The 14,052-nt window shown below is 36.8% G+C and overlaps 2 protein-coding genes across 2 annotated transcripts in view; one reads left to right on the forward strand and one right to left on the reverse strand.

Annotated features, from left to right (window-relative positions):
• Positions 1-14,052, forward strand: part of LOC122980554 (adenosine receptor A1-like) — a 719,840-nt gene that overhangs the window by 10,629 nt on the left and 695,159 nt on the right. The gene's annotated exons all lie outside the window — the stretch shown is intronic.
• Positions 1,886-8,793, reverse strand: LOC122980552. The gene is made up of 6 exons (XM_044348680.1): positions 8,479-8,793; positions 4,444-5,060; positions 4,225-4,335; positions 3,819-3,880; positions 2,739-2,999; positions 1,886-2,572 (listed from the first exon to the last, which is right to left on the reverse strand). The coding sequence occupies exons 1-6, from the start codon at positions 8,496-8,498 to the stop codon at positions 2,534-2,536; spliced, it is 1,110 nt and encodes a 369-aa protein (XP_044204615.1). The 5' UTR covers positions 8,499-8,793; the 3' UTR covers positions 1,886-2,533.

Raw genomic sequence — 14,052 nt, forward strand, 5'->3', positions numbered from 1 at the left:
ATTGTAATGTTTCTTCTTGTTCACTATTGATTGATCTCATGATAAGACTTTTATTTGGCAAAACACTTTTAAGTTGCGTAACATGTTAATACTGTCTGCAGGGCCATGTTGACGTGAGGACGCCTCAGTACAATGTAATCCTTTAATTACATCTGAGCTTTCTCTGTTATGATGAGTCAAAAGTGTCTGCCGCGAAAAAGGTCTTCTTCACAGCAGCCGTGCTCATGTCAGGATTGTAACTATTGTATAAATGTGATGAGTCATCAATCACAGTACAATTAATCATTTGTTGTTTGTTATTTATTCAACTGTGATTGCATGACGACTTATTTAGTCACTGAACCTTTCAAAACAGTTCAGTACTCCTTGGTAGCAATTTGGCCTTAATTTTTCCACCACCTGCTTTCTTGCACATCCTGTTTTTCTCTTACCTCACTGTCACCTGTGTTTGTGTTCATCCAGGAGACAAACACAGACTGTGTGTGTTAACTTGTATATTCGGAAAAGAAACAAACAAACTAAAACAACTCTATTCTGAAGTTAAAAAGAAAACATTATACATTTAGCTTCATTGTTCACAATAATATCAACAATCCCTTCATCTTCTCTCCAGTTGCCTCTGCTGCCTTCTTTTCCCTGGTGCATGTGAGTGCATGTGTTGCGTAGCACCGTACTGGATGCACCAAAGTCCCCTGTGAGCCCATTAGTTCTGGCAGGATATTAAGGCCATCCTCTGTTTTGTTGGAAAGGTCTTCTGCCTGTAGGGGAACCTGTTCCACAGGTGAGATCCATCACTGCACGCTTCAGCCGTACAACTGACATGTTGTCACATTCCATCTCATAATTGCGTGCCAGACTGTACGCCCGGGATCAACAATGTTTTTTCATGTCTACAATACTGTTATGTAAAACCACATTTATTGGTTTGTACTGATTTATTTTTTTTTTTTGGGCGATTATTTCTTTATTGAGTTTTTACATGAGTGTATAACAGGTCATTTAAGTTCATCACATAGGCCTGTATAAGGACTGTATGGCATCATGCTGTACCACAACTGCATAACCCCCCCACCCCACCATCCCCACTGATGGGCCGAAATAATAATAAAGAAGTAAATTTACATTCTAAAAAAAGGAAGAGGAAGAGAAAAAATATTTACATATAGTACCAGTCAAAAGTTTTCCCAGATGTACTCGTACCCATCTATGTATCTATATTATCTGCAGAAGAAAAATTTAAAAAAAGGTTTAAAAAAAAGTACTTGTACTGCATTTGTGCAAAGGTTTAATAACAAAGCAAACTTGTTCTAACTGATCGACTCGCATACATGTGGGAGCAATAATTATTGTCAAGACGTGTTAATTTCAGTCTCAGTTATTGCAGGAATGGACTTTTAAGAATAGACACACATGCTGCAGGCTTTTGTCTGCACTTTAGGAGGTATGTAGTGAGATAACAGAGGTGTGGCTGAACCGGAGTCTTGTTTCTTCCTTGAACTTTCCACAACTAGGTTACTACGTCTGGAGAAACCCGCACAATTGCTGCTGTGGAAAATGCCAGTGCCGTCACAAACAGCCATAAAAAGAGATGCACTTATTCAAACATGTTTGCCCTCTTCTCAACAAAGTCCAACCAACTACAATATTAGCCTAAAGCTGTTTGAAGATACACTTTCACCTTGTCATCAAGAAGTGGAGGAGGAAGAGTGGGTTTCGTAGAGAATAAGTATTTCTGCTCAATGATTATTTTCCTGATGGCCATTAGTGAGGCCTTTTATAGTAAAGCCTTGATCTTACATACATGTAGCTGCAAAATGTATAGTGTGTCTGTGTATGGTGATGTTTGATGGAAAAAAAGACACAAAATTGTGCATTAAGTTTATTTTATTTGTTTTTTTGAATGCCAGCATTCTTGAACAAATAAAAAAACAAAACAAAAAAGTCACAGTTTAGTCACATTCTCATCTTAAAATCCTAAAAAAGTAAAAATTATTGCACAGTTGTGCCTAGCTTATGTACATCAATTGTAAACACTTTACTCAATTATATTAATTATTACAAATTAATATGTACAATACATCAAATTCATTGCTGGTGAATTTGTCAACACACATCACATTTTTAGTGTCACTCTGAGAACCAATTTGTGATTCTGAAACATTGCTACATGTTGTAAGACTGTGTTTTGTAAGACCTACATTTTTTTCAGTTGATTCGCTATGAGAAGGATAGTTGCAAACACAGGAAACTCAAACCTAAAAAAAGATAATCAAACTGGTTTTTCAGCAAACATCCTGTTGAAACAGAATTACACTCTTATTCTTTCAGAAAATACTACAACAAACAAACTACCATCTAATGAAAATGGCAACAATTAGCAGCCTTTCACATAAACATTGCGTTTGGTTCCCTTTGTGTTCTTAAAAAGGGGTAAAGAGGAATTCATGCTTGCAACACTTCCTTAATTTCATCTGTGGTGCTGAGAAAAGTTTGAGAGTAAAGCGTTTGTGTGTTTGCTTTGCATGGCTGTCGTTCAGTCGTCGCTGTCGGACCATGGATGATCTGTACATGCCTGCAAAAGAAAACAAAAAAGTTTTAAATCAAACCTATTGGTATGCCAGTCAACGCATTAAGAAGAGAATAATTTAATTACAAGTGGTATAAATAATATCCCCAAAAGGACTACAGCTGTCTACCCTTTATGTTGAAGCACTCTTCTCCACAGGTCTAATTCTTACCTGTTCGTATTCAAATCGGTCCTTTAGATAACGGTTGCCCAGGCCAGTAATGTGACCTATATTCTGTCTGGAGAGGCCTGCTATTCTGGCTGTAAAATCCAGTGTAAAGGCCAGTTTGACCAGCTCAGGCGCTGTTGGGGGGACAGTGAGTGGGTTGTGGGTCGGCGTTGTCTCTTTCGCTAAATAGGCATCAGCCAACTTCTGGAAAGAAGAGTACGACATCCCTTGGAAAAAGTTGCTCAGTGTAGGATTGTCTTTCAGCTGGAGGAGATAAGGAAAGGGAGGATGTCAATAACTGCAGTATACTTTGACCCACCGGTGATCTCACCGCCTCTACACCTCCCTGGTAAGAGGAAAACTACACCTTAAAATAGCTTTATTCCAGCGGGAAACTGGCTAAATGCAGATGATGTCATATCACGTGCTGCCCCGTCAGCATAATTTCAGTGCTTTTTTTGCCATTATCATTTTAAAAAATCTGTTTTATAAGTACCAGACGTTCCAAAAACAGCAGTTTCACCAGACCGTAATACAAGCCAGTCACATGACATGCTGTATTTTGCATAGCTGGACTCATGACTCAGTATATCTCACTCTCCAAACCTTTTTCTCTCTTACTCTAGCTACACTTCTGCTACTGTTATCACTGCTACTACTTTTGGCACACCTACAGTAGCAAACATTAAACTCATGCAGGGATAAAGGGGGCAGGTTGAGGAAAAGAGGAAATTTGCACCATAGAAATTCTAGACAGATCATGAAAGGCACTGACTGATGATACTGTATGTAACTGGATAAAAGCATCATTGAATTTGCACTTTGACTATCTTGACTGTATAATCTCCTTTATGATCCACTGATGGGTTTTGGTTTCTGTTTCTGTCAAGCACCTGGCTTGATGAAAATATATGATATGTAATCTTGGTCTGACTGTCGTTAACTGCTTAATAATTAACTGAGCGCCTGATCTTATAAACAACCTGATAATGGCAGAGACACTTCATCCTATAAATACAGAGTTTATACAACTCAGAGTTTCACAGACTCATTTTTTTTCTTAAAATATTAATGAATACTAACCTTGTAATCTATGGCGTCACCCTCCTCCTTTGTCAAAGCAATAATCCGGTTAATTACTTCCTCTGTGAAGCAAAAAACAAAAGCAATGGAAAGTATGATCAGTCACCTGACGACTGTAACATGTGGTATTTCTCACGATACCAAAACCAATGCAGTTATTTGATTAAATATGACGGTACATTTATTTCATTTTCGAGGGAAATAACGCACAACACAAATGTAAAGCCAAGAGAAATGACAGTATAACTTCCACTTACTACATTTAGGAGAGAAATGCAATATATTATTTTATTTTTATATGCCAATATTTAAAAATACAATTTTACAACTTTTCACACTGCCATGCACTTGACACATTCACACTTTAATGATGGCTCAGAGAATGAGAAGAGGAACCGTTTCTTACCATCTGTGAGCGATTCAACTTCCTCTTTTTCTTTGACCTCGTGAAGAATTTTTTCCAGTTCCTCTGATACCTTCTCATAGTAAGAATATGTTGCTTCCACACTAACAACAGCTGCAAAGCAACAATCAGTTATTTGTAAGTTAATATTTGTCATGTCAACATCACTTCTGATATTAAATTAAATGATTCATTCCTGTTATGATCAATCCTCAAACTTACCTTCAACCCCGGTGATGTCAGCTGGGTTGAGATCTTTACTAGGTTTGTTTGGTTTAATCATAGACAGACGCTTTTTGCTGAACCTTCTTTTTAAGGATTTTTTTCTCATGGACTTCTTCTTTTGAACAGTGACTGGAGTTGTGGGAAGGCAGGTGGTCCCAGTATCAGAGTCCTGCTCTGCTGGGGTGGCCTCGGGCATCTCTGATGAACCCTCCTGATCATCATCACTCTTCCGAGAGAACAAACCCAGAAAGCTTTTCCACAATGAGGGCTTCTTGTTCTTTTTAGATTTTTTGGTCGGCTTCTTCGGTTCCTCGGGACGTATCTCAGGCTGGGTTTTGGGAGGTTCGGGTGAGGCGAATGTACTAATTTCCCCGTCAGTTAATTCGTCACCCCAGTGAAGAGAAGGGTCGCTGGAATGTCGTCTTTGCTTTCTTGGCATTGTCACCCATTTTTCTTTCCTCTTAGCCCTCCTTTCCCCCAGAGCTCCGTCATTTAGGCTGAGGCTCCGCTTTACGTACACCTCCAGCAGACGGATTGTATCCTTGCGAGTAACAGAGATCAACTGGCCATAATTGGGCCTTTGCTTTTCTGTCTGTGTTTCCATGGTGGAACAACTACAGAAAGAAGAAAAAGCACATCACACATTCAAAAGGTCAGTTAGAAATCACATTTGCAAGCAGAAGTGTTGAGCTTTTTAGAAGAACACGTTAGAGTTGTAACAGTTAGTCAAGTCATCGATTTGTTAATCGAAAGAAAAGTAATTGATCGTTGGACATTTTATAGATCAACCGGTTGATTGATTAATCAAGATAATAGTCGGCAAAGTGTCTGATTCGAGCTTCTCAAATGTGAATATTTTCTGGTTTCTTTAGTTTTCTATGATAGTAAACTAAATATCTTTGGGTTGTTGACTAGTTGATTGAGACAAAACAAGACATTTGGGGACGTCACATTGGGCTTTGAGAAACAGTGATTGACATTTTTTCACCATTTTCTGACATTTTATAGACCAAACAACTAACCCATTGACCAAGAAAATAATCGACAGTTTATCAACAGAGATTATCATTAGTGGCACTATTTCCATCACTGGTTAATCTGCCATTTTCTCAAAATATTGATTGTTTGGTTTATGAAATAGTAAAAAAATGCCCATCGCAATTCTTTAAAGCCAACATTGACTTTATCAAATAGTTTGACTGACAGTCCAAAACCAAAGAACAAAAACAAAAGATTTTGAATTTCCTTTCACTTAAGGCTATAGACTATGTAAAGATTGACATAGCAAGGCGTGACGTCACCTATTGGTTTGCATTGGAGCCAGTTTGAAGCCCATTAACAAATAACATTATCTTGCCAGGCTTTTGCTAAGCTACTCAGAATTCCTCACTAAGTTTGGTATACATGTAACTCCAAAGGAATATGCTGTAGTTATAGATACAATCCCTTCTAGGATTATAATGCTCTTAAAAGATGCAGCAAAACGAGGATCTGTGTCACTGGATCTGAATCCAGTTGATACTCCTGTGGGTCAGATATGCTCTTTGTCTACCAAAAATAACAACAGAGGTATACGTAGTTTATTTCAGAGTGATGATGTCTCTGTTCTCTATGTTGTTGTTGTTGTTACTTCCTGGAACAGCTTTACAAAAGACCTTGATTGGAAAAATATTTGGAATTTCCCCTACAAGTATTTATTGACTAATAAAATAGGAGAGGTCTCCTTTAAAACTATACACAGATACTACCCAGCAAATAATTATCTTGTCAAGTTGAAAAAGGATATAAATTGTTCATTTTGTGATCCATTCCCAGAAACACTTCTCTCTTTGTTTTGGCACTGTTCCCATACCAAACAGCTACGGAAGGACTGGAGTAGATTATTATTGATTATATTGACTCTGATTTCACTTTATGCCAAGAGGATGTTTTGTTTGGTTTCAACAAATGTAATGACAATACAATCAAAGAACATAATATTATCAACCTAATCATTCTTTTAGCATAATTTAATATCCACAAATCCAAATTTAATAACACTAAACTCTTATTTATTATATTTGAAAATGAAACCAAGCAATACATGAAAACTGTCAAGACAGCTTTTGTTTGTGCATCTCCTTTAATGTATTTATATGAATGAATAATGTCCCCTGGCATTTTGTTTATGTTGTTTATTTTATTATGATTGATTGATGGAACTTGAATGTTCTCTGTATTCAAATTTTGTTTAATAAAGAACATTTCAAAAAAAAAAAAAAGTTTGAAGGCCAGAGTTGCTGCTTGTGGTCGGTGCCATCTTTTCTGTCTGGAGCCAGGACCTTCCAAATAAGGAGTGCAGGGTGTTTCTTTTCACGCTCTGGAAATGCATTAACACTAACTTACCAGGAACACTGAGTGGTACACACATTAAATGACTGACACAGCAGATACGGTTATTAAAATGCATTAAATTAACAGAAATATTGCAAAATTAGTCTGACTCAGTGCAATTCCTGGCACCGGGAGAGCAGCAAGTGAGCCAACTGTTAACGCCCACACGGCAGACATCTAAGAAGTCTTCAAATCTTACTAACGGAGCAATAATTTCCAAAATGACCACCAGCATTTAGAGGGCCTGAATTTAGAGATTGAGACCATAAAAAATGTATTGACCTATTTATTAGTATTTCATGAGAGAAGTTGATGCTTTTTGAATGGGAGTCTAGTGGAGCCAACATCTAGTGACCCTCAGTGGTATTGCAGTTTAACGGACTTCGGCTGAATCCAAATGTCCACCCTCTGGACTAGTGGACTGACCCCTTGCAGACTTCAGTTGTACGTACTGTGTTAAATGTCATCACATCAAGTCTGCAAGGGGATAAAAGTGTGCTCTGAGACAGGACTTCAGACCTCTGGTGTTTCCATGGAGATAACTTGAAATGACTCAGTTCTTAATGGATCTGATAGGAGCAGGTCTGCTGCTTTACTCTCAACAAATCTGGTCAGAGCTCAGTGAGACCTTTTACATGAGCTGCTGCACTGCTAATATTATATTCACATTAAAACCTCAACTGAGGACCTTCATATTGTAGATGGACAAAAACCAACCTTTGCCCATCTAGTTTAGCTGATTATAATAAAGAAATCCATGTTATTAAGCCTATAAGTCTATTCTGTCTGTACATTATACCTCACTACGTCACAAGTGAAAACAGCAAATATCATCAAAAGTAAATATTTTACATATCCTATTATTATTATTGTTTTATATCATTGATAATAATAGTTAGCAGTACTATTTTCTTTACATAGTCACTTTATAGTATTGCTACAGGGTTATGGTTCATTTCCCAAGTGAAGTTTGGTGAAATCTGCACCCTGAGAGGACATAAAATCCTACTTAAGTAAAAGTATAGAAGTATTAGCAGCTAAATGTACTTAAAGCACTAAAGTAAAAGTACTAATTTTGCAGCAAAATTAGTACCTTTACTTTAGTACTTTAAGCAGGATTTTAAATGCAGGATTTTTACTTGTAATGGAGTATTTTTACATTGTGGTATTGATACTTTCACTTTAGTAAAGGATCTTCTTCCAACACTGCAGATCACATAATCTTATGGGTCACCAAATACGGTGTAACACCGAGAGCGCGCACGCAGACCGTGCGTGTGCTTGTGAGTCGTAGTTGTTGCCACCCGCCGCAGACTAAGAAAATGAGCAAATATTCACATTTGAGAGGCAGGAATCATTGAATTTCAGACATTTTTGCTTTAAAATGATTTAATATATTAAACTTGTTGCCGATCATTTTCTGTTGCTTGACCAATCGATCGATTTACAATCGTGTCAGCTCTAAAACTGATTGTAAAATGCTCGTTAACGCTGTGGATCGGAAAAAAAAGTCCAGCATTAACTTCCCTTTTCTTATAGTGCAAGTGCTAAGTCTATAGCTGCAGTTCTAGTTTCCGTCATAAAACTATAAGAAGTCAGAAGAACAGGAAGAAAAGTGTAAAAGAAGAGTGAGAACAGTGAGGACTAAAGCAGACTTACCTCGTCTCCATGACCTGCATCAGACTCGTTTAACTCTCTCTACGGATCTGTAGGAAAGTTATCTTTAACTCCAAAGTGCGTGTATACCTGCTCGCATACTCCACCCATGTTTTGACATGTCTCTGCCCTCCCTCCTCACCTGCAGCAATTTACAGCCATAGTTCAGTGTTAGAGTGGGCGTATGACGGGAAGAAGAAAAAAAAGATTACCTGAGTCCCTGCGTTTATCGTTATCATGTTAGCGTCAGGTTGTTTACGGTTTCGACTTCACTCTCGGTTCTGCTGTGTCGTGACCAGAGTAGAGGTTTGCTCACGTACAGGAAGTAAATGCTGCAAACGTTCATTTCCTATCAGGGGCTGCCATTCAGAAGAAACTGTGTATAGTCTGTTGCAAATAAAACTTTCAGGCTGTTAAAGGCAACTGAATAAATGTAGATGCGTATTGTGCAGCGAAATAACACGAGTTTGCTGTAAAATGATAGATAGATAGATAGATAGATAGATAGATAGATAGATAGATAGATAGATAGATAGATAGATAGATATGTAGGTCATTAGTGTTACAGCAGCCTACACACATAAATGAGACATACGGGCCACAAATACATAATACAAATGACACTACGATGAAAATAAAACGCTTAAATAATAATAAAAAAAAATAACTACAATAAACGAAAAGTTGGACTCTGTCTTTATTTTTTAAAATAAATAAAAAACAACTGATAGAGGAATCTCGTAATAGAAAAATCTATTCATGTTATTATCATTATTCAGATCGATTAGTCAATTAATAGAGAATTCATCTCCAACGACTTTGATTATAATCTTTTATTTTTTAAAGCAAAAACTCCAAACATTCACCGATTTTGCTATTTTTCTCTGTTTATACCATTACAAATTAATGTATATTAGTTACTTTGGTCTGTCTGTCCAACAAAACAAGTCAACTGAAGATGCCAAACTGGGCTCTGGGGACTTTTTAAAGACATTTTTTCAGAATTTTGTGGACATTTTTTTAGACCAATTGATTGTGTTCATTATTTGATTGTTGTTGTTGTATCTCAGTAGCTACCTTGTATCCCTGTATTATTACATAGGCTCCCTATACTATCTCGATAGATAGATAGATAGATAGTTAGATAGATAGATACATACATACATAGATTTATATGTCTTGGCTATCTATCTATCTATCGATAGAGGTAGTACAGGTAGCCTATATAATAATACAGGGATACAAGGTAACTACTGAGATATAGAACCCTTAAAAACAACAATAATAACAACAACAACAATAAAATATTATTTTAATTTTTGATTAATCTACTGGTTATTTTCTCAATTAATCTTAAAAAAAAAGAAAAATCTCAGAGTGCAGGGCAGCATCTTCACTCCTATACCCAAAGATATTCATTTGCAATGATTTAACAGTTTTTGCTTTTGAGTTTTTGCGTCAAAAAATAACTTGATTATAATAAAAAAAGTTGCAGATTAATTTTCTGTTGATCGACTCTATCTGACCTGAATATTGATAATAGTCATCTTTTATATAAAAAAGACTTTATATGTTCACTGTCATGGCTGCACTACATTCAGTTTTATGTTTCCATGTTTATGACCCATAAGCAATTAATCAGCATTTTCACCTTTGTAATGTTGTTATTCATTTAACATGCCAATAAACAGACAAAACGTCTGTAACGTCACGTCTGTCAGTTCCACCAGGTTTTGTAATCATTACTTTACTTCTTGTACATGCATGAGCTGGAATTGGCCGTCAAAGATTTCCAGGAAGTAAAATTGATTTCATTGGGTTTAAAAGTTCATATTCCTCCGCTAATGTCACAATCATCTAAACAGGATCCATTTTTATGACCCAGGGCTTTTGGCTTCATGATTCATCCCTTGTTTAGCTTGTTTATGAGAAACCTGATATGTTTTCTGTAACCTAAAGCAACATCGGTGGGTAATTTTCCTTCTTGTCATGCAACTGGTTTTATCTGGGTATAATTATTAACAAAGCAGATTCTTTTTATAGTTCTTACATTGTCTGTAGAGATTACAGCAGACCTACGGTTTTATTATCATCATTATTACTGATGATTCTTCTTCTGTTATTAGAGAGACTCTCATTTAAAGATGTTATTGACTCATAATTGTGTTGTACTGTATAACACTGTGAGGAGACTTTTATGAATCTAAAATACAAATGGCAAATTTTCCACATTTATTCCAATATTTAGACAAAAAGTAGATTTAAGTGAAGTTTTAGTGAAAATCTTTATATCTTTATATTTATTGCTGTGTAGCACCTGAAAGAAGCCACAAGGTGTCATCCTAAACACTGAGAAACACCCTCTCGCTGCTTCCTCTGTGGGAACACAGTAATTCAAACCAATTCAATCCTGTGCTCATAAATTATCAAACATGTGTTCCTTGTATGAAGTGGTGGAATATAACTAAGTACATTTACTCTACTAATTAGGCCTATGTTACTATAACTATTTACATTTTATGTGACTTTATACTTGTACTCTACTACAACCCTGAGCAAAATACTGTATTTTGACTCCACTTCACTTATTTGCCAGCTTTAGTTACTCATTAAGATTTCACATACAAAACATAGGATGAAATAAAATTAACTCAACATCAACCAGCTTCAACCTAAAATGTTATTTACACATTAGTGCATCAGTTAACACTCACAGGGGCTATTTTTCTGTATAATAAGTAATTTTGCTGATAATACTAACATTATTCTACTTCCTGACTGACATTTCTAATGCAGAAGTTTTACTTGTGATTTAAGGTTGCTATTTTAACATCTGGCCAGGGGCAACAGATAAGTATTCTCGGCTAACTCTGGTTCCTTTACAGTTCATTTTTTTTCTGTTGGTTCAAGAGCATTGTCCCTGCCAAATGAATAAATAAATGAAGTGAAAATAATGGAGTGTTTACTTTTACTTAAGTAAATGATCTGAATACTTAGTGTCTGTAGGTTAAGTGCTTTGCTGAATTGCACATCAGTCAATCTTTCACTTTGTCGACTCACATCTGTCAATCTGAGGTTTCCAAGCAGCAGTATTTACATACATTTATGAGTTAGTAGAGTGTAATCTGCTTATAAACTTAGTTTTTGTTTAACTAAGCACAATATAAATCAAATTAAATTCTAAATTAAAGTCTAAATTAATCCATTTGTCTGTAATCTGACAGTTTTTGCTCCAAGCTAATTTACAGTAAACCATCAAATAGTTAGAGTAATTAGGGTAATCATCTGTGTAGTGTGATCCACATTTATCTTTGTACTTGACTACAGTTGGGTGATCGTTACACAATCATTCATCACCTCTCTCTCTCTCTCTGTTATCACACTTTGTAAACATTCCTGTCTGTGCCAGATGTTACGAGCAGCCTTTGGTCATCTGAAGGCAACACGTCGTCTACCGTCTGATCCCGGGTGATACTTTAGGTCACCTTCTTCGTTTTTCATGGGCGTTAAGCAGGACAAATGTGAGACTCATGTTTCGTCCCACAAGGTTAGGGCCATTGACCTCCAGGGCTGACGCACTGCAGCAGAGCAGTCACTGTGCAGTTACCTGTCATAAATCTTTATCTCCTTGAATTATTACTCGGCCTCTCCATCACGGGACTCCCCTTTCCAATCTCAAAATGATAGATGTGAATTAGTGCACCCAGGTGGAGCAGAACTGAGCTAATAAAGCACAATCAGACAAATACTGGAGAATACACTGGCTCCACTTATATCAACATCCAAAATTATTACCTAAACGCTTTATTGATTTGTTATGATTTTAATTATCATGGCCTATTTGATAAATTAAGGGCTGGTCAACACAAATGTTTCTTTAGGTCACTCTGAATGATTTTATTGAAGTAGGCCAAAATGTCATTTGAATAATTGAAGAATTTTTAGGAACAAAGTCCTTGTGCCATGAACTCTCGATAAGGATCACATGATTTTCTTTTAAAGTCAATAATAAGGAAAATATAAGAGAGAATCTGTTAATGTGTAACATAGTTTTATATTTTCCAGAAACATTTAACATCAATTAGAGCTACATCCATAAACAGACATTAAAACCTGAGGAAATGCCATTCTTAAAGTTTATATATGCAGAGATCTCAGATATTCATACATACATAGACAACAAATGTCATGAAAAGACCAAAACCAAGCCTGTCGTTCAATATTATCTGACTTTCCTAGGGAAAATACATCAATTAAATCATTAAATTAATTTTAAAATGGCTCAGTAATTTCCTAAAACAGCTGGGAACTGTAGTTTTTAGCAAATGTTACCCAAAAGGGAGTATACAGTGTATTTTGGGGGACTGTTTTCATTCGCAGATTTGATGCAACAGGACAATACATGTGGGATCAAATCAAAATAAACTACGGTGCATGTGTTCATAGTAAGGAAAGAACATATCCCTCAGTGTAATGGTGTAGCACACTGATGTGTTTCTAACAGTTTTTAGACAACAGTGGAGCTCTAAGGCACAGAGAAATGAGCTGCATCAGTAGGATCAATTCATTTGTTTTGGGATTTATTGACAGTTAGAAAAATATAGACTATCAGACTTATCAATTAAAAGAACAATTGAGGAAATAAATAGGACACATTTCCTGTTATATATATATAACAGGAAATGTATATTCAAGCTAATTCAAGTGCAATTTGAGACAGTTTGTCATTAAATATATGGGATGACATCTGAGATTTTCAGCCAGGAAACTGGAAACAGGAAATAAAAATTTTATGCAGAATGACTTCCCAAACATGCACCTTCTGAGGTGTCAACACACTGTGTCGGGATGCCCGAGCCCCCATCACTCCCAGTAAGAAGCAGGATGCGTCCGCCCGTCTGTCCTTTATCCTCACCAGTGCTGAGAGAGCAGATGGAGCACCTTGCATGATTTGTTTACCCTGTGCCAAGAATATGTTGCTAATGTGTTAAAATGCATCCTCCCCTTTTTCTGAAGATGTTTAGCTTTTTTGGTTTCATCAAATCAGCACAAAGAAGCAATAAAAGTAATGCAAAAGTCATGTCTGAACATTCTTGGTCAGCAAAGTCAGGGCACAGAATCAATGGCTAAAGTAATAGTGTAGGTGAGCTCAGCTGAACTTTAATCAATATCAAACACACGAGGATTGCTTTGCCACTCAATATTACACCTGCTGTGCTCCAAAGTAGCACTGTGCTCGCACTTTGATCAAAAATGTGATGGCAAGGTCACCGTAGCGGTGATCCAGCCTGATGCCACCGTGTGGTCTGTCCTGCATCCTGAAGAGTCACTGGAAGAAACAAGAGACTTTGAAGGGATTCAATACAAGCACAAGATGCCCAGCTCCAAGTGACTTTGCCCTCTGGAGGGAATGAACTACAGTACAGAGTCTGCTGTATGTGCAGCTCTGTATTTGGCTTGTAACGTGTCTGCTGACAAAACAGTAACCCAATCTACTGATATGAGACTGGCTGTCTGAGCTTTCATGTGAGACCCATCCATTGTTTCCCTTGAAGCAGTGGGACGCAGCTTGTCACC

This window comes from Thunnus albacares, chromosome 4 (assembly GCF_914725855.1).
Source record: "Thunnus albacares chromosome 4, fThuAlb1.1, whole genome shotgun sequence".
NCBI lineage: Eukaryota > Metazoa > Chordata > Actinopteri > Scombriformes > Scombridae > Thunnus > Thunnus albacares.

Coding starts and splice junctions, on each gene's coding strand:
- LOC122980552 (XM_044348680.1), bottom strand. CDS start 8,498: ATGCAGGTCATGGAGACGAG. Junction 4,336..4,443: donor TGACATCACCGGGGTTGAAG/GTAAGTTTGAGG, acceptor GTTGCTTTGCAG/CTGTTGTTAGTGTGGAAGCA. Junction 3,881..4,224: donor AGTTGAATCGCTCACAGATG/GTAAGAAACGGT, acceptor TTTGCTTCACAG/AGGAAGTAATTAACCGGATT.